The sequence below is a fragment of the Takifugu rubripes genome, chromosome 19 (genome assembly GCF_901000725.2).
Source record: "Takifugu rubripes chromosome 19, fTakRub1.2, whole genome shotgun sequence".
Lineage (NCBI taxonomy): Eukaryota > Metazoa > Chordata > Actinopteri > Tetraodontiformes > Tetraodontidae > Takifugu > Takifugu rubripes.
Window position 1 is genome coordinate 3,593,982 of NC_042303.1, and position 24,102 is coordinate 3,618,083.

Below are 24,102 nucleotides of genomic sequence, written 5' to 3' on the forward strand. Positions count from 1 at the left end.
CTCTGTTCATAACTTTTATGGACAGAATTTCTAGGCGCAGTCATGGTGTTGTGGGGGTCAGGTTTGGTGACCTCAGGATCGGGTCTCTGCTCTTTGCAGATGATGTGGTCCTGTTGGCGTCATCAGCCTGTGACCTCCAACTATCGCTGGATCGGTTCGCCACCGAGTGTGAAGCGGCTGGGATGAGAATCAGTACCTCCAAATCCGAGGCCATGGTTCTCAGTCGGAAAAAGGTGGAGTGCCATCTCCGGGTCAAGGAGGAGATCCTGCCCCAAGTGGAGGAGTTCAAGTACCTTGGGGTCTTATTCATGAGTGACGGAAGAATGGAGCAGGTGATCGACAGGCGGATCAGCAGTATTGCGGACTGCACTGGTCCGTTGTGGTGAAGAGAGAGCTGAGCCAAAAGGCAAAGCTCTTGATTTACTGGTCGAACCTCTTTCCTACTCTCACCTATGGTCATGAGCTTTGGGTAATGACCGGGTACAAGCGGTTGAAATAAGCTTCCTCCGTAGGGTGGCTGGGCCCTCCCTTAGAGATAGGGTGAGAAGCTCATCCGGGAGGAGCTCAGAGTAGAGCCGCTGCTCCTCCGCGTTGAGAGGAGCCAGATGAGGTGGCTTGGGTATCTAGTCAGGATATTGCTCCGGTAGGAGGCCCCCAGGAAGACCCAGGACACGTTGGAGAGACTATGTCTCTTGACTGGTCTGGGAACGCCTGGGGATTCCCCCGGATGAGCTGGAAGAAGTAGCTGGGGAGAGGGAAGTTTGGGCCTCTCTGCTTAGGCTGCTGCCCCCGCGACCTGACCCCTGATAAATGGCGGAAGATGGATGGATTTATAAAGTTTGCAGAACCATTTTTGTGTCCATTTTTATAGGGGTGCCTGGAAATCACATGGACCTCTTTCCTCCACAAACAGTCGAACACTTCCATGAAGGTTCTCCACATGCAGAACTGTCTGTATTTCAACATTCTTGCACCTGCAAGAATAAAACTGTCTTTACACATCTCGGAGTCAATCCCCGCTGTGAGCTCTCTGAACAAAGAAGTTGACGTTTCCATGGACGAGACCACACATCAGTTGTCATAGAGACCAGGTTTTTAAGTGCCTGACTCCTGACGTTTGCCCTGCTAGCATTCAGAAAGCCATTATTTCGATGCAAAACTCCCCCAAATTAGTAAGCTGCCTGATGTCTGAGACACCTCTGAGCAACTGTGAGAAGCCGTCATCTAAAACCCACCTCTGCTATAGAGTGAGCATGATCTCTGCCAGGGGCACAACGATCGTGCAACACCCGGTGAAGCTGTTTGTGGTGGCATAGATTCGCTGGTGATGACACAGCAATTGTTTTTGGACGGATGAGACATGCTTTCCCATGCAAGGCTGATGATCCATGTTTTCATCATTCCCTTCCCTTTTCCTTTTTCACCATCTTTAATTGAGGTGCAAAATAGTATAACCCCCGGTGATATTGAGAAGGTGAAGTGTGATCTTCGCACCCTAGAATCTGCATAACCACTTTGAATGATCATCCATCCATTTATCCATCCATTTATCCATCCATCCGTCCATCCATCCATCCATCCATCCATCCATCCATCCATCCATCCATCCATCCATCCATCCATCTATCCATCCATCCTCCCAAATTTGTGTTTGGTCAACTCCCCAAAACACCTCTTTTATTGGATAAAATGATCTAATTCTTCTATTAATGAAAAAGAAAAAACTTCAAAGAAGCCAGTGGGGGCTTCAAAAGAAACACAACCATACTGTAGCTGCAGGTCTTCTTCCACTTATTACACCTGACACGGCTTCCTGAGTCCTACTGCTCTACCCTTTCACCTGCCACTAACTCCTCAGGGGTCCACCTAAACAGGTCCTACACAGAAATGGATAATTCCAAAGAGCATTGCATGTGCATATATAAGGGCACGCAGCCTCTAAACCACCTACAATATCTAAAAATATGTAAAGGTTTTACATTTTCAGGAATCCAAACATGCCCTCGCTTTCCTGATGCCTAGTCATTGCCTGTTTGGGAATCTTTGTCATAAATATTTGGAAAGTCCTTCCTCTACTGTCCTCGTGTCATTATGACCTTGTCTTTAGGTGTATTTCTTCTGGGGAACTGTAAAAGAGATTCAAATTTATCTTTGAAAACTAGCAGACAATAACATTTTCAAGAGTCCTTTGAAATCATGACTTTATTTCTGTAGGGCAGAGGTCACCAACCCTTTTTGAAACCAAGAGCTACGTCATGGGTACGTCGTGTGAAGGGCTACCGCTTGACACACTCCTCTAAAATAACAAATTGTGTGTGTGTGTGTGTGTGTGTGTGTGTGTGTGTGTGTGTATCAATAACTTAGAGTGGGTAACAGAAAAGATCAATATTCAACACTTTATAATTATTAATCTCAGCAATTGTTCAGACGATCACTTCTACATTTGATCAGAAAAGAAAATGTCGAGTTTTCACCAGACCCTTTCAACCATGAGAAACTAAACCATTTTAACAATTCATAAACTATGTTGAACCATGTTTTAAAAAGTTATGCAACATTTAAAAAAAATTAACTTTCATATTGAATAAATCTTAACTGAACAAATCTACTGCAATTCTGCTCAAAATCTGTTACATTTTATAAACACACTTTTTAGCTCATGGGCCTTCTCTGACTGTAGAATGCTTCCCGGTGGGTAGTTAGCATTGTAGCTTTCATGACGCGTAGTGAAGCGTCGCGCCACATTGTGCTGCTTCGCCGTCATCACAGTCGTCCCACAGATGCAACATACACACCTTCCTTTCACAGTAGTAAAAAATTACTCTTCCTCCCATTCACTTTGAAAATGATAAATTTACTGTCTTCTTTTTGCCATGTTTTTGGGGTAGAAAATTGCACTCCACTCACCATCTTCACTACCCGCTATTTTATTCTCCACAAGCGCAAAGGTTCTTTCATGCGCACAATACTGACCTTTGAACTAGGTCAGAGTTCACCTTTATATTTTTAAGACATTGTCATTTTAAAATCTATGTAAATGCAGGTGTGATTTTAAAAAAAATAGCGGTAGAAATTTTTTTCTTAGACACACCTCACTTGCGAGTTTTGCTATTTTTAGAACAGGCTTGCGGGCGACTCATGTGATCATTGCGGGCGACTTGGTGCCCACGGCACTGTGTTGGTGACCCCTGCTGTAGGGAGTCTTTCACTTACAAGACATTAGGTAAGTTAATTTGTCTTCCTGTATGTGCTAATGCACCCTTTGACCTCTTTATTTGAATTCCCATCTTGGTGAAGGTAAAATATGTAGATGTTTTCATCTATGTCCTTCAGTGACTCGCAACAGCACAGTAGCTATATCTGGCTCCCAATAAATCTCAGCGAAAAAAAAAGTCAGAAAATGGCCCAGTCCTGCTGAAATGTCAGCGTTCTCACCTCTAACAACATATCTGTCTGCAGCACAACCTTCGCCTGCCATTGAAGGAAGGCAGACACAGGCACACACGTGCACAGGAGAGTCAGTTGCCCAAAAAGGAGGCAGTAGCAGAAGCAAATGTAACATTATTTTTGTTGTTATCAACCTCAAAAAACGACTGGAGTGAAAAAGAGAATAAATCATCTCTTGATAGTCAGATATTTAAATATGGACAAGGGGAAGGACCAGAATACTGCCCAGAGTTGATCAGCGTCTACACATCCGGTTTTAGGTCCCACCCATACGTGACTTTATCTTCTCCACTGGAACATTTCGTCAGTTCTGAGTACAGCACACAGGTCAATGTTGTTGAAGTATGCCACATTTACTCAACCCTGCTGCAATCACAGATTTGGTTTTGGTCCTTATGTGGATATATTATATTACATGGATTGTTGAGTGTGTGACATCTTCAGCCTGAAGACATTTACGAAACACTTGGTGCAGCTTTTATGGATGAATCCAAATGAAAATAATATTAAAACATCTGCAAGCACAGAGAAGTGTTTTATTATTTACCACCTGCTGCTGTGAGCTCCTCAATGCGACTGTCTCACAAACAGACACACACACACACACACACACACACACACACACACACACACACACAAACACACACATCCACACACAGACACATACACACACAAACACATACACACAAACACACACTCACACAAGCATGCACGTGCACCCACGTGCACATAAAAAATCAGCTGCACTACTGATATATTTCTTCATATTTTACAACACACTTCTGGATGTCTGGTAGTTTAAAGACAGGACAGATAGGACAGTGTCTGTATGCGTGCATGTGTTATGGATGTTGATCTGATAATTATTTTGAGGATTATAATAACCAGCTTCACTGCCTCAAGCTTCCTCAATTTTTATACAGAAATTGCAGTTGTGAATCTAAATATGGTTGACCTTTGTGTTTCACTGGAGGTCACCTGAAGGTCATCTGATCATGCCACCCTCTGATTTACCACAGTGTCGCTCATAATGCTGTTTCCACATCCTGCTCACACATTAGACTTTTGCTCCCACCCTCATTTCATACTATGCAGGTGGTTCCAGTTTCTCCCTCGTTCAGCAAATCTGATTTTGTATGTCAAGCTCACTTTGATAAAATCCCATTTTCGCTCTATCTAAGCATCCAGCTGCTCCTCTCCATACCTGTCATCTTTCTTTATTACATCCTCTGGGCTTTATTTGTTCATTTCTTGCATTTCATGTACTGTTTTTCCTCCACTATTTTGGCTCCTGACATTTGTCCGTCTGTCATTGTACTGGTTTAATTATATCTTTTTTCAACTCAGATTAATTCAGACCACCTTATTTTCTTCAATGTGGTTCCAAGGAAACAACCTGTGGCTGAAGTTCCAAAGGATTCTGGCAATTCAGAGCTGCCCTAAAGTACTCTGGTTGGGTTGAAGGTCTGAAGCAGCTTACGCAATGGAAGCTAAAGATAAAGGAGGAACCACGCTTCAAATTTCTATTGAGCTCAATTTAATTAATAAACTGAAGGGCAAACACTGAAAACAGTTTGAAAGTAATCACGGAGCAGTGATGGGCTTCACCAGGTCGATAGCACACAAACCTTTATGTTTGACTGGACCGTTAATAGATCCGAGCGGCCTGTTCTTATTTCTGTTGTAACACAGGGTTCCATTTTAGGTCCTACATTTCACGGCCATGCAGATGATGCGGATATTATCTCTGTCCAGTTCTCAGTGAGGCCAAGCAGCAACTACTGATGACTTCATTTGCCTGTATTAGTGGATAGCTCAAATCTGCACAACAGCGGCTCGACCCCAGCATCTTACTGCAAACATTTTCTAGAGTGAAAAGCATTTCTTCAACAATTCCATTTAGGTATTATCCAGTGACTTTGACCAGAGTTGATGTTGGATTAAACCTTCGAAAGTGAGGAAATTGTTCATAATATAACTAAATCTACCTCACCACAAAATACTTGCTCACTGTGGGGCTTGTGGCCACACTTATGAGGTTGTTGGAAGAGAACTCACCTAAAAGCAGGTCAGACTAGCAGCTTTAACGGACTTATGAGCCAATTATTTAGGCGCCATCCCACCAGCTCATATTGCTTCGATTTCATTTTCTTAAATCTAAGTTTTAACAATTTCAGCAGCCTTCTCTCCCACATCCTTCCTCTTCTTAGCTATAAATGCATCAGTATGCATCATTTTTCTTCTTGGCCTTGTCTTGCCTTCTCGTGGTCTCAGTCCACGCTGGTTCATTGCTCTGTGCACATCGCTTTGGTGCCTTTTCAATGCAAATAGAGCAAAACTTAAATAGATCAGGCTCTTTGCACAAACAAAGGGCGTTAGATGTCGAGAGGTAAGCACAAGCTATAGTATTTGTATTCTTTATATTTGCCAAATGGAGAAGCAAACCATCTATCACACCGTGTGTAGATGGATGTCAGCTCTCCTGCAGAGGCAACAGTTGCAAATCCCTGTCACTCATAGAAAAAACTCTGTCTCAGATTTTTGTGAAACCCATTTGCAAGTCCACATACTTTGGTACAACACACACACACACACACACACACACACACACACACACACACACACACACACACACACACACACACGCACACACACACACGCACACACACACACACACACACACACACGCCTGAGCCACATATTGGCTTCTCATGTATATACGTAACCATAAGCAACACACTGAAATGGATGACTGTTTCCTGCGGAATTATCCAGCTGGTAAATAGAGGCTTTATGGGAGCAACTCCATACTGTAATGACTTCAAATCAGCAGACGTCATTTTCAGACTTTCAATTCTTCTCTGTTTTTTTTCATTTTCCATCTCTCTGTAGGAGAGTGTATAAATATATACAAAAATATCTTGCAACAGAAGGCAGCGTTGGCATAGTCATTATTTACAAGCATACCACAAACATCGCCTTGGATTCTTGGGGACTAGCCAAAATGTCCTCATGTTGCAGCAAACTTCATATCCAGATCCTCACAATCATGCTGGAACATCCTTTACTTCCATCTTTGGGAAGACAAGTACATTTCCTAGCTCTCTACTCAACACTGACCATCCCATCTACCTCCTGACCCTGACTAACCTAAACCTTTAAACTCGATCTTGACTCTCAAACAGCCTTTTGAAGTTGCGCTGACCAAATGTCCTCACTCTGCGTTTTACTACCAAAGTGAGGACATTTGGTGCGGGCAACTTTTTTCTTTTACTTCCTTTGCCAGTAAAAGAACATATGCAAGTTGGTTTCCATTATTCTATTAATGGGCTCAACATGATGACTACTGACAGGTGAAGTGAATAACATCTATTATGTCTCTATTATGGGGATGTAAAAATGGGCAAGAAGGCCCAAGTGGCGAGAACAAATGATCAAAAATGGTTTACAGAAAGAACTCTAATGTGGCCATTTAACTTATTTTAAGAGCCAATTTAAGGAACTAGATGATGAATAATTATTTCTTGACTTGCCTGGGCCTGTAATTGTACCATGTTAGGGTTGATGACTGTATAACAAGAAAACTCCAAGTGGGAAGAAAATCACTGTTTCTGATGGAGTAGTTACACTTGAGATCTCAAAAGTTCTAATGGACCAGCTTCTTCTCATACACCAAAGTCCTGCAGGTGAATAAGTAATGGCTGCATAATGACACCGGAACTACTCTGATGCCCAGAAAGAATACCAGATGGCTAACCGGGTTGAGTGAAGGTCAAAGATTCGAAAAAAGACAGAAGGTTTGTGGAGGGGAAGATTCAAGTTTGTCACTTACAGCACTGCAGTGTTACTGCTTTTTTGTCCAGCTGCTGTGCTGAGTTATCATGTTTTCTCATGTTTGTTGAACAGACATTCAGAACAAATGCCCACATGAACACAGACAGCATTTCCTGCATTGCTGTGAAGCAAAAACAGTATTCTTTAAAACATTCAAATGAAGTAACGCTCTCAAAAAAAAACAAAAACAAAAACGATCCACTCGGAAGCAAAACAATGGCAGCATGAAATATTCTTCCGTTATTTGTTGTTTTTGGAGGTAATTTCTTTACCTGCGTGCTGTGTCCTGTCCTCCACCTGACTCTAACTCTTTGATGCGATTTCCCCCCCTACGGGACAGATTGTTGTGTTCTTGCTTTAACTAAGTCTTCCCCTACATCTGAAATTGTTTTCCTGAATGGAAGTTTTGTCCTCTGAATACAGATCAAACGAAATGTCGTATGCTTTCCTCAGTCCTTTTATCAATATGTCTCAGATTTTATTGGCAAAACCATCAAATGAAACTGTTCTACTGATAAATAATTTTAATGTTAACCCCGCGATTAGGTGTTGACTCATCCAGCTTGGCTGAGATTACCTGAAAAGAAATCTTCAAAACGTCCATAGAAATGGATTGGAGCCCAAACCCATTAGGTTGAGCTTGATATTTCAGGAGGTCAGTCAGATCTTTACAGGCGGAGGGACAAAGGCGAATAAATCACATCCACGAAAACAAGAACAACATCAGAGAGGTAGAGTGGAAAAAGTAAAAGAGAAGAGTGAATCATTGCGGAGATATCCTGATTTAGGACCCGGGAGAAACCCCAAAGTTGCACAGGCGTCAAGCTCCATCACACACGAAGGGTTATTGGACACATGGCGGAAGAAAATAAACATGCTGTAGCTCTAAACTTGTCCATTTAATTGGGTTTGTTAAAATAACCAAAGGAATGATGATGCGTTATATAACATAATAGACTTGCAGATAAAATTATTCAATTTTTCTGTCGAATATCTCAAGTTGAAAGATCAGAGTTCTGATTTTTTCCGAAAATAAATACTGAATATAACCCTGCCCTTTTTATAAACTGTGTTGGGTTATTGAAGCACCGATGCAGAACCATTTCTTTTTCTATTTGGCAGATTTTCTCCGTTATTACAAGAAAAATCTGTATTTTGAAACCTCCCCACCGGAAGTTGCGGGCCCAATGGCACTGCTAATTTACTTCAGTAAAGGACGCACTGCATCACATTCTCTTCCAATCCACTTCAGAGACCGTCCACGTACACCCCTCCCTCTCACATACACATTGTACGAACGCGAGCGCGCGTACAGGCACGCTCTTTTCGGACCTTGGAGGAAAGGGGAGGAGATGAAAGAAGAGAGGAGGAGAGAGCTGGTGTTCATTTGTTTAAAACTTGAGTGTTCTTGTGTTTCTTGCCAATGCGAAGATTGTATCACTGCTGTTCCTGTTGCTGTGGCAAAGCTAAGTTTAAAACCAGTTCAGAACCAGTCGGGACTATGTGAAATAACCATCAAGACAACCAAAGAATTCAAAGAGGAGCGAACATGGAGAAAAGGAGCTATTCTGTCGCTCTGCCTGCAGCTGTCATCTACTTTATACTTTTGGGACGTATTGACGGGCAGTCGTACCCAGGTAAAGTCTTTGATCTTTCTTACTTTTGCTCATGTATTTCAAGTTAAAGTGTTAATATCTCCAGTATGTTGTATCAAATCAGATAGGCTAAATGTGTTTAGAGATAAACTTTAAATATTTCTAGACCTCCTCTAACCTTTTCTCTCAGTTTAGTTCACGTTAAATTTTAGATACATTTTATTCTCTTGCTCAGCTGTGTGCGTGCGTAGGAATATGAAAACTTTTTTTTATAATTACGAGGAGGCATTTTTTGTCACGTTTGAATAAAATCCCTTTACCGATTAAAGGTGATAGTATCGCAATAAGTTGCCGTTCGATGTAGCGCTCATATTTTGCACATTGGAAATTTGGACTTTTGGACATCTACTTGTAATTTAATTCGTGATGCTGGGGGTTAACAAGTGACTTGCGTGATTTTTCTACTCAGGATACAATTGGGTGTGAACCAGACACGATCGTACCAGGGCGTCTTGTCACCTTCTGCGCGGTAGTTGATTAATGCGCACAACATAGTAAATGTCGCAAAGGGATCTGTTTCTCTTTTTTATATATTCCTCCCCAGATATTTCTGCAATTGGTCATATTCCTCCGTTTGCTTTTCAGATGCGCACCTGAACTCACATAAATTCTCTAATAAATCACACCACCGGCCAGAACCGAATAACGAATTAATTCCACACCGGACGCGGCAGCAACGCCTATGCTGCAAAGCGGTGCGATTTTCGTTTCGGAGCTTGTTATCAGATTTCTCGTTCATGCCAAACGCGAAGCTACGATTGGCTACGATCGGCGCGCGCTGTGTTGCGATATCTTTGGACTATATTGTGCGCGAGCCGCAAGCGATCGAGTCGCCTGGCAGGAAGTAAAAAAAGAAAAGAACAGAAGGAATCCTGTAAATTTTCAAAATAAAAAATGATTAATTTTAATAATAAACAAATAATTTTCAAAAGGAAACACTTAGAATCGCGTTGTTGATCTAGGTCCTAGATCAACAACACGATTAAATATTTGGTGTGCGTTTTTAATAGTTGTCAGTATGCAAACAGAGCCACACACCAATGAGAGACTGCACTGGGAAACTGGAAGATAAATGAAATAAATAATAAAAATGAAGATTAGAAAAACATTTATTTAAGCTTTCAGTGTTTCAGCTCAATATCTACAGACCACAAAAACAGTGGACAGCAGCTGAGGAGCGGATCTCCTGCCGACCCGCGCGGAGAAACTCGCGTCTGGTGTGAACGAGAGGACTCCGGCTCCTGCGCGATTTTCGTGGCGCCGTGCTTTGAGGCGCTTTCGCGTCCAGTGTGAACCTGGCGTTACGGGATCTTCTGACAGCCCGCGGGATTGTCTCTGTAAAGTGGTTATGAGTCCGCACATGTCGCACTTGATACGCGACCAAGAGCTCGCGATTTTGTACTATTTCCATTTCAATCAATCAAAAAGTTCCAAATAGAAGTTCTAACACAAGCGCGATAATTTGGACGTTTTGGACATTTGTAGCAACCGCCCCCCCCCCCCCCCCCCCCCCAAAAAAAACCCTCCAAAACCTTGAAGCGTTAGATAAAACCCATAGTGTAACTCCCCCGTTGGCATGAATACGCCTGGAACACCGCATCACGGACATCCCATGGAATAATAAAGACAGGATCAGGTCAAACGGGGCTCTCAGCAGCCGGCAGCGGCAGCCCGTCGTGGTTGCGTCCGCAGCTCCTTCAACACCTTCTGCTTGGTATTCATGACCTGTTAAGGCAGCAAAAAGAGCTACTTTGAAGGGAATATTGGCTGCAAACACGGGGTCTTCTCTCCGTCGCTCTGCTCCTTCCCTCGGTGATAATGCTGCAGCAGAGCAGAGGATTTAAAAAGAGTTGTGAGCGATCGCAGAGGTCCGATAAACGAATGCGAGAGAATAGTTTAAAAGTCGGGTATTACAAACAGACCCCACTAATCGGAAAAGACCATATTTAATCAGAGTGAAACAGAATTCATTTACTTTTCAAATACTTTTCAAATGCCAGAGTTGGAGGTTTTCTGTTGTTTTTTAATCCTTTACAGCAGTCTGCTGCAAGTCAGAGCAAGAGTCGCGTATGTGCGCGGCTGCAAATTTGCCCACTGACCGTTAGAGGGCGATAAAGACACGCCGCGTCTGTCCATCAGCTCCTCCTGACACCAGCACAACAAAGTAAACCAGAGCTACGTGGAAACTGTAAAATGAATGACTCCAATAACATTAACTCTAATCTGCTTGGTTAAAAACATACCCATGAAGGTTGTTTTAATATACATTTCGCTGTAAAAGCATCAGGAAGACGTTTTTTTTCCCACAGAAAAAGGAAAAGAGTATTTTAAATATATCAAACGTTTCAGTCAGTGAACCAGCTCAACAACATATATCTATTTGCAGAATCACCTACACAGTGTAAATAGGTAGAGGCCAGGAAAAAGAAATGAGTCCAGATTAAGCGAGAGAGAGAGAAAGAGAGAGAAGAGGGAGGAATATATCAGGATCTATTCTGTTTGGTGTGTTCTGTCCATTCTGGGTGTGTGTTTGTTCTATTGGCCTGTGTTGGGGTGTTCCATCAGTGTCTGATGTTTTATGCACACTCCTCATATGAGTCAAGGGACAAGGACATTCAGATCAATGTGTCATGATCTTTATGAACGAAGACCATGCAGAACTCATGCACATGCAAATGAATGTGTCTTCTTTTCTTGAAGGTCTGAATGACAGATGAAATATTAAACTCATAGAGGAGTCATTTTGGCAGAAATTGGGGACACATGTTAGCTGTCATTAGCCTGTCTCCAGGCTTTGATCCAGATGTTAGGGCTAGTTTTATGGAAGCACCTGTGAGTTCTCAAAGTTATTGCCTGAAAGCACAACAATTTTATTTACCCACAGGAGTTAAACAACAGGTCGGCAGTGGTAGAATCTGTTTTGAGACTGACAGGAGTGTCCGCCGAGGGGATTTTTGTTAGCCGAACCGAGAAGAAACTGAGGCTTTAAATGCACATCGGATTGAAAGACAAGATGCAAAACATCTATTTATGGCAACAGCAGCCTTATCTAGTGACTGTACATTAACCACAAATAAGATTAAAAATGCAGTAAAGTGCAAATGTTATGACATATAAACTGATAAATGCATCCCCAACCTTAAAAAAGTGGATCCTCCTGCATTCTAGAAGATTAACTTAATACAGCACAATGAAATCTTATACCATCATCAATAGAATGACAGACAATACATACACACACATGCACGCACGCCTGCACGCACCCCCCCACCCCCCCACACACGTACACACACACATACACACACACACACATACATACATACATACATACATACATACATACATACATACATACATACATACATACATACATACATACATACATGCATACATACATGCATAAGTAGTAGAACACTCCTCTTTCCAGAAAGTGCATTCAAGTTTCCCGTCCTCAAATTAAAAAGGGACAATTAGTACGTAAGGTCTAAATGTAGATTAGCCGGGTTTCAAAGTAATTATGAATATTTAATGGAAGATGTTTGGCAAGAAGACGGTCAGTCGGCCGCATCAGCAGCATAAGAGGAGCGGGTAAAATTGGGGGTGGGGGGAGGCAGAGGAAGAATAGAGGGAATGCGACAAATCATTGTGGGTGGAGGGATGAAGGTAATAAAGAGAGTTATGAAGTTTAGCTGAGAGAAGAGGTATAGAAGATATTAGATGATATATGAGAATCCTTCACTTTATTCTCAGAGTGGCTAAATTCTATTTACGTGTGCCTCTGTGGGAAGGCTCACTCGCAAGATGAGAGACATTTTGGTTGGTCTGGGGGAGAAGTACCTTGTTTCAAAATGAAAGTGTGCCAATCAAAGCAGAAGATACTGATATCAGCCTGCTTATACTCAGCCAGTCATTACCATTTCAATTAAGAGTCAGGCCACCCACTGATAAAAGATAAGAAACAAGAAGAATATGTGAGAAAAGTAGTGGAAAATGTGTGTTGTTGTTTGGTCCATCTGAGGGTAAAAGGAAGACAACTGAGTGGAAAACAGGGTTGATAGGATGATGACGATGAAGAGGAGGCAACAGAAAAGGTGAGAGACAGAAGAGAATGTTTGGCAAAGAGGATAAAGGCCAGAAGTGACACATGAGAAGCGTAACTGGGAGAAGGTGTGAAAGGATTGTGTTGATGGTGGTGGGGGGGCAAGCTGAAACGTAGGATATTATGGGGCTGCGAGGGGGGTGGGGGGTGGCGAGATAAGGCATCCTAAGTCTGTTTCCCTCATACATATTAATTTCTTCATGAAAATATGCAGCTGATTTTACAGTTTCATCCTCACAGAGGAGCAAGTTTAAGAACCAGCAAATGGCTTTTAAGTTGACAACTGGGGATGGTCATCGACACCTCATCAAACTGATTTTGGTATTAGTTAACACGGCCATCAATTTTTAAAGGAGCAAAGGACTCAAATGGTCAAATTCTTGAGCCGCAGTTCGCTGCCATCCCAGAAGAAAGAAAGAGCAGGCATGTAACAAAATTCAGGAGAGGGTTGGAACATGCTGAAGCTTTTCAGGAGAGGACATAAGTAATGCTTCAACGAGGACACCAAAGAGCCCAGAACAGCACCTAAAGAGCCGCAGGCCTTGTGTCACTTGGCCCATGACCCAAGAGTAGCAGCCTCTCCACATCCACATGTAGTCTAGGAAGAAAAACATGGTGTGTTTTCTGCAGTGTATCGAGCTTGACGACATGACGTGCACAAGCTCACAGGGAGTGGGTGAAGCAAGACAAGAGTGGTAGAAATGGCAGCTGGTACTGTGCTTGCGTACCTTTGCCGTCATCCCTCTTGCTGTCCCTTGGGACTCAGCACAAACTCCTGCCAAAGTTGGACCCAAAAAAGGGTGAAACACCCTAGAGAAGGAATATTTTTGGCATCCCGTCCGATGCAACTGGTCCTCCTGTCTCTGCTAATCTGTAAAAGATGTTAACTACATTGCACTCCACCTGCATGGTCGCCATAGTTCCCATGGTCTGGACACAATCAGGGCCCCGTGGCATATTGTGTTCTTTACGCCTGAGCAGAGCTCAGCTCTATGATTTCTCTTGGTCCTTTGACACAAAGATGCTGCGTCCCAACCAGCTGCGATGAGAATATAGATATAATATATTCAAGTTGATCAGGTCTTCGATTCGCCATCTACGTGCACTGATAGAAGTTTATCTCTGGCATAAATATCAGCTCCTGCTTTCTGCATGTGATGATAGCTCCACTCACTTAGCATTCAAAATGAGTTCGGTAATAGGACCCTTAAATGGTAACAGTTGCCATTTCAAGGAAGAAAAAGAGAAACAGCAAAAATAAATTAAAAAAATGAATTCCTTTAATTTTACCGTTTGTGCAAGGAGACAGCTCTTATCATATCCCTCTTGAGGCTCCATTAACCTTCAGACACAGACACATAAACACACACCCATACACACACACACGCAACACATTTTGTCCTCACTAAAGAGATGTAAGTGCTGGTTAATTGGTTGGCTTTGTTGATGCCACTGTCATGCATGGCTCTCTGAGGACAGAGACAGCCGTGGGCCAGCTGTGTGTCTTTTTGTGTTATGTAGATGCATCCTTGGTTGTATTGCAGTGTCTATGTTAATCAGGAGGTTTGATCAAATGAGCCGACTCCTCTCTGATCAGGCCCCACATCCCAAAAGTGCAGACCCCACCTCTCACTCTGAACATGTGCATCTGTGCATGAGAGTTCCTGCAGGCATAACTGCAAAACTGCTCCTTCCTCTTTGTTCAAGGAAGGAGCCACTTTATAATATTACCTGAAATAGTTCTTTAATGAACCTGTAATAAATTAAGATTAAGAATTTAAATGATCTTGGTGGTTAACTGTGCAGACAGATGCACCACTCAAAACACCTCGCATGAGTGAATATTTACAGCATTACATTGACAGCAGTCTGAAATACATCAAAAGGAACTGCTGAGGCAGGTTCCATTGGATTTGGTTTTTCGCCCGAAAAGACCATTTTAAAACGACTCGTTCCATTTTAGCCAAACTTCATTAAGAAGATCTCATCCAGTCTATTGTCACTTGTGGAAGACAGATTTATAATTCTTCAGCTTGCTGCTCATTTGTGTTTGTGACTGTGGAACAGAGGTTGAGCTCCTTTAATTTGAGAGTGATAAACCAGAGCTAAGGTATTGATCAGCCTCCGACTCTCCCCGTCTCCATTTGGCCATTTTTCAACATAGGTACGTTCAGTTTAAGGGCCTCGTCATTGCTCTGCGTCCTGAGTTTAAAAAAGAGTTTAAAAAATCTGAGAGAGAAACATCCAGTTTTATAACCATTTTTTTTGCATATATATTAACGCATCTTATGAGAGAAACCGAAGTGTAAAAGAATGAAATGGAGAAGCCCCTCTTCTCTGTGTGTACCATATACTTTTACCGCTTTACCCCTTTCAGGATCACGGGGGGTACAGAACCTTTCAGAATTTGCATTTGTAGGTTTGGTACCTTGCTCAAGGGTACCTCGGCAGTGCTCTGACGGTGTTCTAACACCTTCCCCTACTACCAGAACACCTTCCATGTTTTGTTTGGCTCAAACTGAGAACCCTCCACTTCTCAGCGCAGCCTCCAACAGACTGAGCTACCACCAATGTGTGTGTAAAGATTTAACACCAGTAGATTACTCACAAAATACTGAGAGCGTTAAACAAGGCTGTGAGATGTAACAGGCTGTTTAATTACCCACTGATTTAAAACCTGATGTCTGATTATAGAAGGTCACTGTCTGCATCTCAGTTCTGTGTTTGATGCTGCAGTACCTGCAGGATATATCTCTAGATGATGCGAGAGAAATAGACACTCTTAGCTCCATGTATGTTAGTGTGTGTGTGTGTGTGTGTGTAAGTGTAAGAGAGAGAGAGAGAGAGAGAGAGAGAGAAGCATTAGTAATAATGTAGCTGACTTTGTGACAGAGTGGGGGAGTGGTTGGATGTAATTGTCAAGAGTTCATTTTAGTTGTGTGTGTGTGCGTGTGTGTCTGTGTCTCTCTGTGTGTCTGTGTGTGTGTGTGTGTTTGTTGGCCCCTAGAAATGTGACAAGCTGAGGTGAGAAGAGGTCCCACTAGTGTTTGTGTGGTCTGGAAACCTCTCTGCTCATGTGTTTCAGCCTGTGATTTCCTGTGTGTGACTGTGTGCTTTTGTGTGTGACTGTGTGCTTTTGCGTGTGCATCTGTGTGTGTGTGTTCGCCTGTGGCTGTTGGACCGTGCTGTGCTGATGCACCGTTCCACTAGACTGACCAGGTCCAGTCTAGTTGTCAATCATTTTGCTGCCCCTTCACAAAAACAGAGAAACTCTCTGCAGCTTCAGTGGGAATCACATAGTGAAACACACGCGAACACTCTTAAAATGACTGTTTTAACAATTTTTATAGCTACAGGTATGTTCTGCACAGAATCCAACCAGACATCAAGTGGCTGAGAGGTACATGTTTGGAAGAAGTACACACCTGTACCAGAGATAGAGAGAGGGGGGGGGGGGGGGGGGGAGAGAGAGAGAGACAGAGGAAGCAAGAGAGAGGGAGGGAGATAGACAGAGAAAGAGAGAAGGAGCAACACGGGGGGTGGGGAGGGAGCCTCTGGGCATCCCCGTCCTTGTTCAGTTGGGGTGATACCTGGTTCCTAAACTGGTTCCAACAGTCTGACCTCAGGTAGTACAAACAACAATAACACAAAAACAAGAGCTGACATCCAAATGAAGGAATGTAGGTGGGTGCCCAACAGAATGAAAAGAAAAGAAAACAACAGAAAAGTGAGGCACACGGATCCTTCTGGTGCAACCGTGAAGTGGCCTCTTAGCAGGAGGGCAGCGGTGGAGACGACAGCTCGGTGTAACTCTGGTGTCACAAGGACAATTTTCTCAACCATAAAACATGTGCACATTGACGCAGAGCACACGTTTTTTCTCTCTCATTTTTTCCCGATTCTGCTCAGAATCATGTAAAAGCAACGTGTTCAGTGTAAGCTTCCCAAAAACCTACAAATTGATTGTTGTTGTGTTCTGACTACAATATTCTCTGGTCTTAACCTCAGTCTGGACATGCAGAGCTGCTGAAATCATTTAAATGGAGATGCAGAAGGAGGCATCATCACAGTTCAAAAGTTGCCTCACACTTCATTTCAGCATCGCTCTTGCAAATGAGGAAAGGTCAGTCTGCCTCCAGAATACTTTTTTGGATGCATGCTTAAAAATGAAGAGCAGTGAATAAATAACCACTGTCAGTGTGGGTATGAGCGCGGGCTGATCACTCCACAGTGTCCACCACCTGGAGATTAGCCGAGAACAGCTGTGCAGATTCAAACCAATTTAAATCACGTACTAGTCCTGTAGCAGGGGGAAGGTTCACTCCAACCTTTGCATTCCTCTTGAATATTTACTGGGATTATACTGGTGGGGTAACTGTGTGCTGTGTTAATAGTCCAGTGTGTGCATGTGTGTGTGTTGGGTTCCCAGGAAAATATTGATTTAAAGTTTAATTCTGTGCGTTATGAGTTGTCTATGAGGTGGAGAAACAGTAGACAGTGAAGCACAACTTATTTTATTATTAAAATAAGATTATTAAAATGGCGCTGTCCCAGGCAGCAGCCAGTAGTAGCAGCTCCCTACACTTAATTGTTCTTTTTTAAATTTTCGTAGTGTTTGCTATACTTGTTTACATTCTTTTCTATTTGGATTTACTTTCTTTCTTTCCATTTACAACTGGAGTATTCAGACACCATGTTCTGGAGGCTCGAATACTTTTTTCTCTGTTTTGCGGTGCTTGGGTTATTCGCGGCCCCCATCAGCTGTGCCGAGAAGCGGACCGGTATTGTCTATACACGAGACCAGTTGATGGCTCTAAGACCACCATCCTTCGTGGTCGGAGAGAAGCCCCAAATCCCGAAGGAGCTGAGGAGGAAACAAACGAGGGACTAAGGCTGGAGTTAAACAGAGGATGAAGAGGTGACGTTTTAAACCCTGCGTCCCCGCGGTCATAACGGGGAATGTCAGGTCCCTGGCAAATAAGATGGACGAGCTGGAGGCGCTCACATGGACACAGCGGGAGTACAGAGAGGCCAGTATCATGTGTTTCACGGAGACACGGCTCCATGGACTGATACCGGACTCAAATGTGACGATCGCTGGTTTCACCACTGTGCGAGCGGACCGAGACACCACCGCGGCCGGTAAGAAGAAAGGAGGGGGACTTGCTGTGTTCATTAGCAACAGGTGGTGCAACCCGGAGCATATTCACGTCAAGGATCGTGTGTGCAGTCCCGACGTGGAACTTATTGCTATCGGACTCCGTCCATACTATTTGCCACGAGAGTTTACAAATGTCATCGCCATCACTGTTTATATTCCTCCGACCGGTAAAGCGAACACGGTCTGTGATGTTATTTACTCTGTCACGGCTGACCTGCAGACTAAATATCCTGGAGCCTCCCCACCACGAAGGTATGCTGTTACCCAAACAACAAACCATGGGTGACAAGTGACCTGAAGGCCCTTTTGAACAAGAAGAAGAGGGCCTTCACTGCTGGGGACCCGGCTGAGCTCAGGAGAGTACAAAGGGAGCTGAAACACAGTCTGAAGGAGAGCAAGGATGCCTATAGGAAGAAGCTGGAGGAGAGACTGGAGAGGAACCAGACCAGGGATGTTTGGAGTGGGATGAGGACAATCACTGGCTTCCAGAAGAAAGGAATACGCTCAGCCGATGGGAACGTGGACCAGGTTTTGATTCTAGCTCCCCCTCCCCCAGCTGTCCCAATATTCCTCTGGATAACAATGGGTCCCCTTCACACCTCCAAGAGCCCCTAACACCTCTGCCAACTTCTTCCCCGTCCCCCCTGCTGACACCCTACATAGATACCAACATGTCACCCATCCCCCCGACAGGACTATCCTTCACGCTTAGCCAGGTGAGGAGAGAGCTGGAGAGGCTCAACCAGAGAAAGGCTGCCGGACTGGACGGCATCAGCCCACAAGTGCTGAAGAACTGCTCCAGGCAGCTGTGTGGAATACTGCAGCACCTGTTCAACCAGAGCCTTCTTCTTCAGAGGATCCCAGTGCTTTGGAAGACATCCTGCCTTGTCCCGGTGCCGAAGAAGACCCATCCTGTGGCACCGAGTGATTACAGGCCAATAGCACTGACCTCCCACATTATGAAGGTCATGGAGCGGCTGGTGCTGACACACCTCAGACCTCCGGTGAGCCCCTTTCAAGACCCTCTGCAGTTTGCCTATCAGCCCAAGGTGGGGGTTGATGACACAGTGATATGCTTGCTAAAGAGGGCTTACTCCTCCTTGGACAGACTAAACACCACAGTGCGGGTCATGTTCTTTGACTTCTCTTCTGCCTTCAACACCATCCAGCCAAGACTGCTGAGGGCTAAGTTGGAGAACATGCAGATGGATGCTCCCCTTGTTTCTTGGATCGAGGACTACCTGACAAGTCGACCACAGTTTGTGGACTGCGGAGCTGTGTGTCTGACCCCCTGATGAGCAACACAGGATCTCCCCAAGGAACTGTGCTCTCCCCCTTTCTGTTCACCACCTACACAGCTGACTTCCAGTACCACTCTGAGACATGTCACATCCGGAGGTACTCGGATGACACATAGTCGGATGTGTGGAGAATGGACAAGAGGATGAATACAGGGACCTTGTAGAGAGTTTTGTTAGGTGGAGGAGGGAGAACCTTCTGCAGCTCAACGTGATCAAGACGAAGGAGATGGTGGTGGATTTCAGTAAAAGCAGGTCCCCACCCTCCCCAGTCTGCATTAGTGGGAAAGATGTGGAAATAGTCCCATCTTACAGCTTCCTGGGTGTTCAGCTGGACAATAAACTAGAGTGGTCCACAAAGACCGATGCTGTCTACAAGAAGGCCATGAGCAGACTCTATTTCCTCAGGAGACTCAGGTCCTTCAGTGTTTGCAGCAGGATGCTCCACATGTTCTACCAGTCTGTCATGGCTAGCACCATCTTCTTTGCTGTAGTGTGCTGGGGAGCAGGCATTAAAGCTAAGGATGCCAACAGACTTAACAAACTCATTAAAAAGGCAGGGTCTGTTGTTGGCTGTAAACTTGCAGACTTAGACAAGGTGGTGAGGGACAGGATGGTGTTGAAACTGCAGACAATCATGGACAATCAAATCAAATCAAATCAAATCAATCTTTATTTATATAGCGTCTTATACAATCAAAATTGTTTCAAGGCGCTTTCCAGAATCCCAGGGCCTAACCCCAGACAAGCAACAGTGGCAAGGAAAAACGTCCCTATAACAGGAAGAAACCTTGAGCAGGACCAGGCTCATGTAGGGGGACCCTCCTGCTGATGGCCGGCTGGGTAAAGAGAGAGGAGAGGAGAGGAGAGGGAGAAGGAGAGGGAGAGGGGAGGAGAGGGAGAGGAGAAACACAGTCAAACTGGACAAACTGAGAAGCAGCTTCAGCAACAGACTCCTGCAGCCTCGCTGCTCTAAGGAACGCTAAAGGAAGTCCTTCCTGCCGTCCGCCATCAAACTGTATAATTCATCCCTCTCTGTAAGAGCTGAGCTCTCTTGACCGGACTTATGCATGTTTAATGTTTATGTTGTAATTTTATTTCTATTTTATTCTATATTTATGTATATATGCTTATAATGCGTATAATATGTATATATTATATTATGTGTACACACACACACACACACACACACACACACACACACACACACACACACACACAGATATATATATATATATATATCAAAATCAAATCAAATCAATCTTTGTTTATATAGCGTCTTATACAATCAAAATTGTTTCAAGGCGCTTTCCAGAATCCCAGGGCCTAACCCCAGACAAGCAACAGTGGCAAGGAAAAACTCCCCTGTAACAGGAAGAAACCTTGAGCAGGACCAGGCTCATGTAGGGGGACCCTACACACACACACACACACACACACACACACACACACATATATATATGCTTATAATATATGCTGTTTATATGCTTATAACGTTCTAATCTTATTTGTATTTATTTATTCTGTTTCTATACTTTGTATAGGTTGCTACTACAATTCAATTTCCCTACGGGGATGAATAAAGTACATCTTTATCTTAATCTTAATCTTAACTGCCAACTAAAGCTACGTCTTTAAGGGTGCCTCATGAATGGAGACTGTGGTCCTCCCCTCAGCCCACCTTGGCCACCCCTGGTTAATAAAAATAACGAGCCTACCAGCTATTGATCATTAGCATTTAACCTAAAAGCAACATCATCAGCATTTCTTCCTGTGTTATCCATGACAAAGGTGTACCACTACCGTGTTTAGGATTCAGTGGTTCTCCACCATTGCTGAGATGTTGCTGTAGTTCCCAAAACAATCTTAATTTGTGAATGACTTGTTTTCAGTTCCATGATAGATGAAAAAGATAGGGCTCACCTGGTTGTCAGGCTTTGCTGCATCTCGCTGCACAGAAAGCAGACCCAGAGTGTTTCGATTTGAAAATAGGATTAGACCAGGATGGGCTCCTGAGCCTGCTGTCAGCTGGTCCCAGTAAACAAGCAGAGTTGTACACTGGGCTCAGACTGTGGTAGAGTTCAAACAAGAGTCAAGGCCAGACACAGTAACCCGACATACAAGATGCAAGACCTGTTTTGTTTTTCATCTTTGCTGCACAATCAGGTGAAGCCATGTCTGTGTGCTAATGGCTAGTGCACCCGTCTTTGTTGTCATTTTGATGTCTGACCCAATCGTTTTTGGGTTTAGGTAGAGGAACACTTATTGTGTTCTGTCCCTTCCCCCCCACATGGGTTTGGAGTCCATGCTGACGGGTTTCCAATGTGATCAAGTGATGTAAATCTGAACGGGACAGCTTTAGTTTCCTCGAAGTTGGCCGAAACAGAAAAGCTGTGGGAGAGTCAAGGTGGGGGGTGAACGCTGGAGTTCAGGGCTGTTTTCCATTTTAGGCCTGGGGTGTGCGGTGCAGATACCTCTGACGTGCACAAAGATCCTGTCATACATGGCAGAAGGTGTGAAAGGATATCACATTACATTTGTACCAGCTGGGGCCATGAATGTCCATCACAAGCAAAGAAGGGTAGGAACCATCCAGATCAAAGGTCAGGCTCAGATGTGTTAGAGTCTAGTCTTGTCTTTGTGCATCATGTGAAACATTAAAATACACTTGCAGGTAATCATGTCGGCTGACCTGGAGCAGAAATGTTAGAAGTCTTATAGTCCTCCCTTATTTCACCGTGGGTTGTAGGCAGGGACACCGTGAGAAATGTCAATGTTTCAAGTGTCAGTAGATTTTTTATCAACCTCTACCGTCTGGTCCTCGGGACTCCATCCCTGTAGCTGCATCACACCCTGCTTCCTCAAGGAAACGACTTTTGCATTTTAGATTATGTTTCAGTGGTTTGAAGGCTCCACAGCTTCATATGTGGTATAAATACATGTGCACGTCTGCGACGTTGGCCCCATCTGTGTGCTACTATAATGGTCTCTATTGGCTTTCCTCTTGTTATCTGAGTTTATTGGGGTGGCAATAATGTCCTTTAGTTTGCAGCCAGTGAATTTGTGGGCTTCAGGGTGTGTGTGTGTGCATGGATGCGAGCGCGGATGATGACATATGCTTTTAAATGAGTCAATTGGAATGTTTAAAAACTTGATATCTCAGATGACATTAGACGTAGCCTGACTTAACTAAGCTCAGCTTAGACAGAAACGCATGCATTCACACACAGACACAGCACAAGAGTCATTCCTGCATGATGTTTGATACGAACACTGAGTCTGAACCAGTTTTCCTTCATTTCAGGGTCAATGGAAAACACTGGGACAGTACTGACACGGTCGTGAGCCATTTAGAGTTAATAAGGGTGAATCACTGAGCGAGCAGAGTAAAGATGGAATGGAGTCCTCTGGTGGAAAATAGCATTTATTTGTCTACATGAGAAAACAACTGTTTGCCCAGGTGGTGCTGGAGAGCACCCCGTTCAGACAGAAGAGGCCAAATGAAAACTGCAACAAAAATGTGTATGTGCCATGCTTGGTCACTTCCCAGTACTAACATGGGAACTGTTCACCTCTGCATATCAACTTAGCAATGCGTCCTCGGTTTCCCTGCCCAAGGATTGTTGAACACACGCTCGGTGTGACCAGATCTTATCTAAGTGAGCAGTAAACAGTCTCTTAAGATTTTGCCATTTGCCTCAGGATGCCTCCCTCTGGTTTGTGACTCTGTAGGGCCTGTCACAGTGTGTTAGCTTTGACTGACATGAGGGACTCTAATGGCTGCCTTTGGAGCCTTGAGGGATCTTAACATGAGAAAGAGGAGCTTCTGCTGAACTAAGTGTCAGCACTGGAGGATGTGCTTGTGTGTTGGGTTGTGTGGATGTCGATGGGGTTAGAGAAGGACTGTTATCCCTCCTCGTTTGGTCCTTCATGTAATGGATGAAACATTTCTGAACACACCAACAATCAATAACCCTCTTGGTGCCTGTTCAGATAATCAGAAGCCTTCATTCTGTTGCGCTACCAAATAAAACACTCACACACGCACAAGTGTCGATTAAAGTGATCTGATCAGAGAACAAAGAGGGATGTTAACAGATCTGAAAACTCCATTAAAATGCGTAATATTCGCAAACAACATTATTCAATACTTGTCAGCTCTTTATCTTGGGTTGCTACTTACTTTGGTGAAAGCAGAAGAAGGTGACAAATGAGAGGAATGAGCAGCTCTTTAAGGTGGTGCAAGAGTCACCCAATGTATGTACACCATGTACAGAATTTACAGAAAATCCCAAATCATGTCATGTTAGCTGAAAGAAGAAATTGTGACAGTACTGACTTAAAGAAAGCAATAATAAAAAAAATGGTCTCAGAGTTTTTGTGAGAAATTAAATGGCCCATTAGAAATATTTTGAAGAATAATCATTGTGGCTGTTATGAAGTTTTTTTCTGTTGAAAATCTTCCTGGTTTTATCCGTGTACCAGCACAAATTAAACCATTCACCTCAGATAATTGGCAGTCTGTTAAGTAGCTGTCTGGAAATGTTCTGTACCGTTCCTGGTCATCCTGGTCATCATTTTCTTTTGTTCTTTTTCATTGGTTGAAAC

The 24,102-nt window shown here is 43.7% G+C and overlaps 1 protein-coding gene across 7 annotated transcripts in view; it reads left to right on the forward strand.

Moving 5' to 3' along the window:
• The first annotated feature begins 8,543 nt into the window (after window positions 1–8,543).
• The window catches only part of ptprt (protein tyrosine phosphatase receptor type T), a 128,351-nt gene continuing 112,792 nt past the window's right edge, over window positions 8,544–24,102 (forward strand). For all 7 annotated transcript variants that reach the window (XM_029827079.1, XM_029827083.1, XM_029827080.1 and 4 more), the window contains exon 1: window positions 8,544–8,918. In XM_029827079.1, coding sequence (XP_029682939.1) covers window positions 8,831–8,918 — 88 coding nt within the window. In that variant the 5' untranslated portion in view covers window positions 8,544–8,830. The remainder of the gene's footprint in view (window positions 8,919–24,102) is intronic.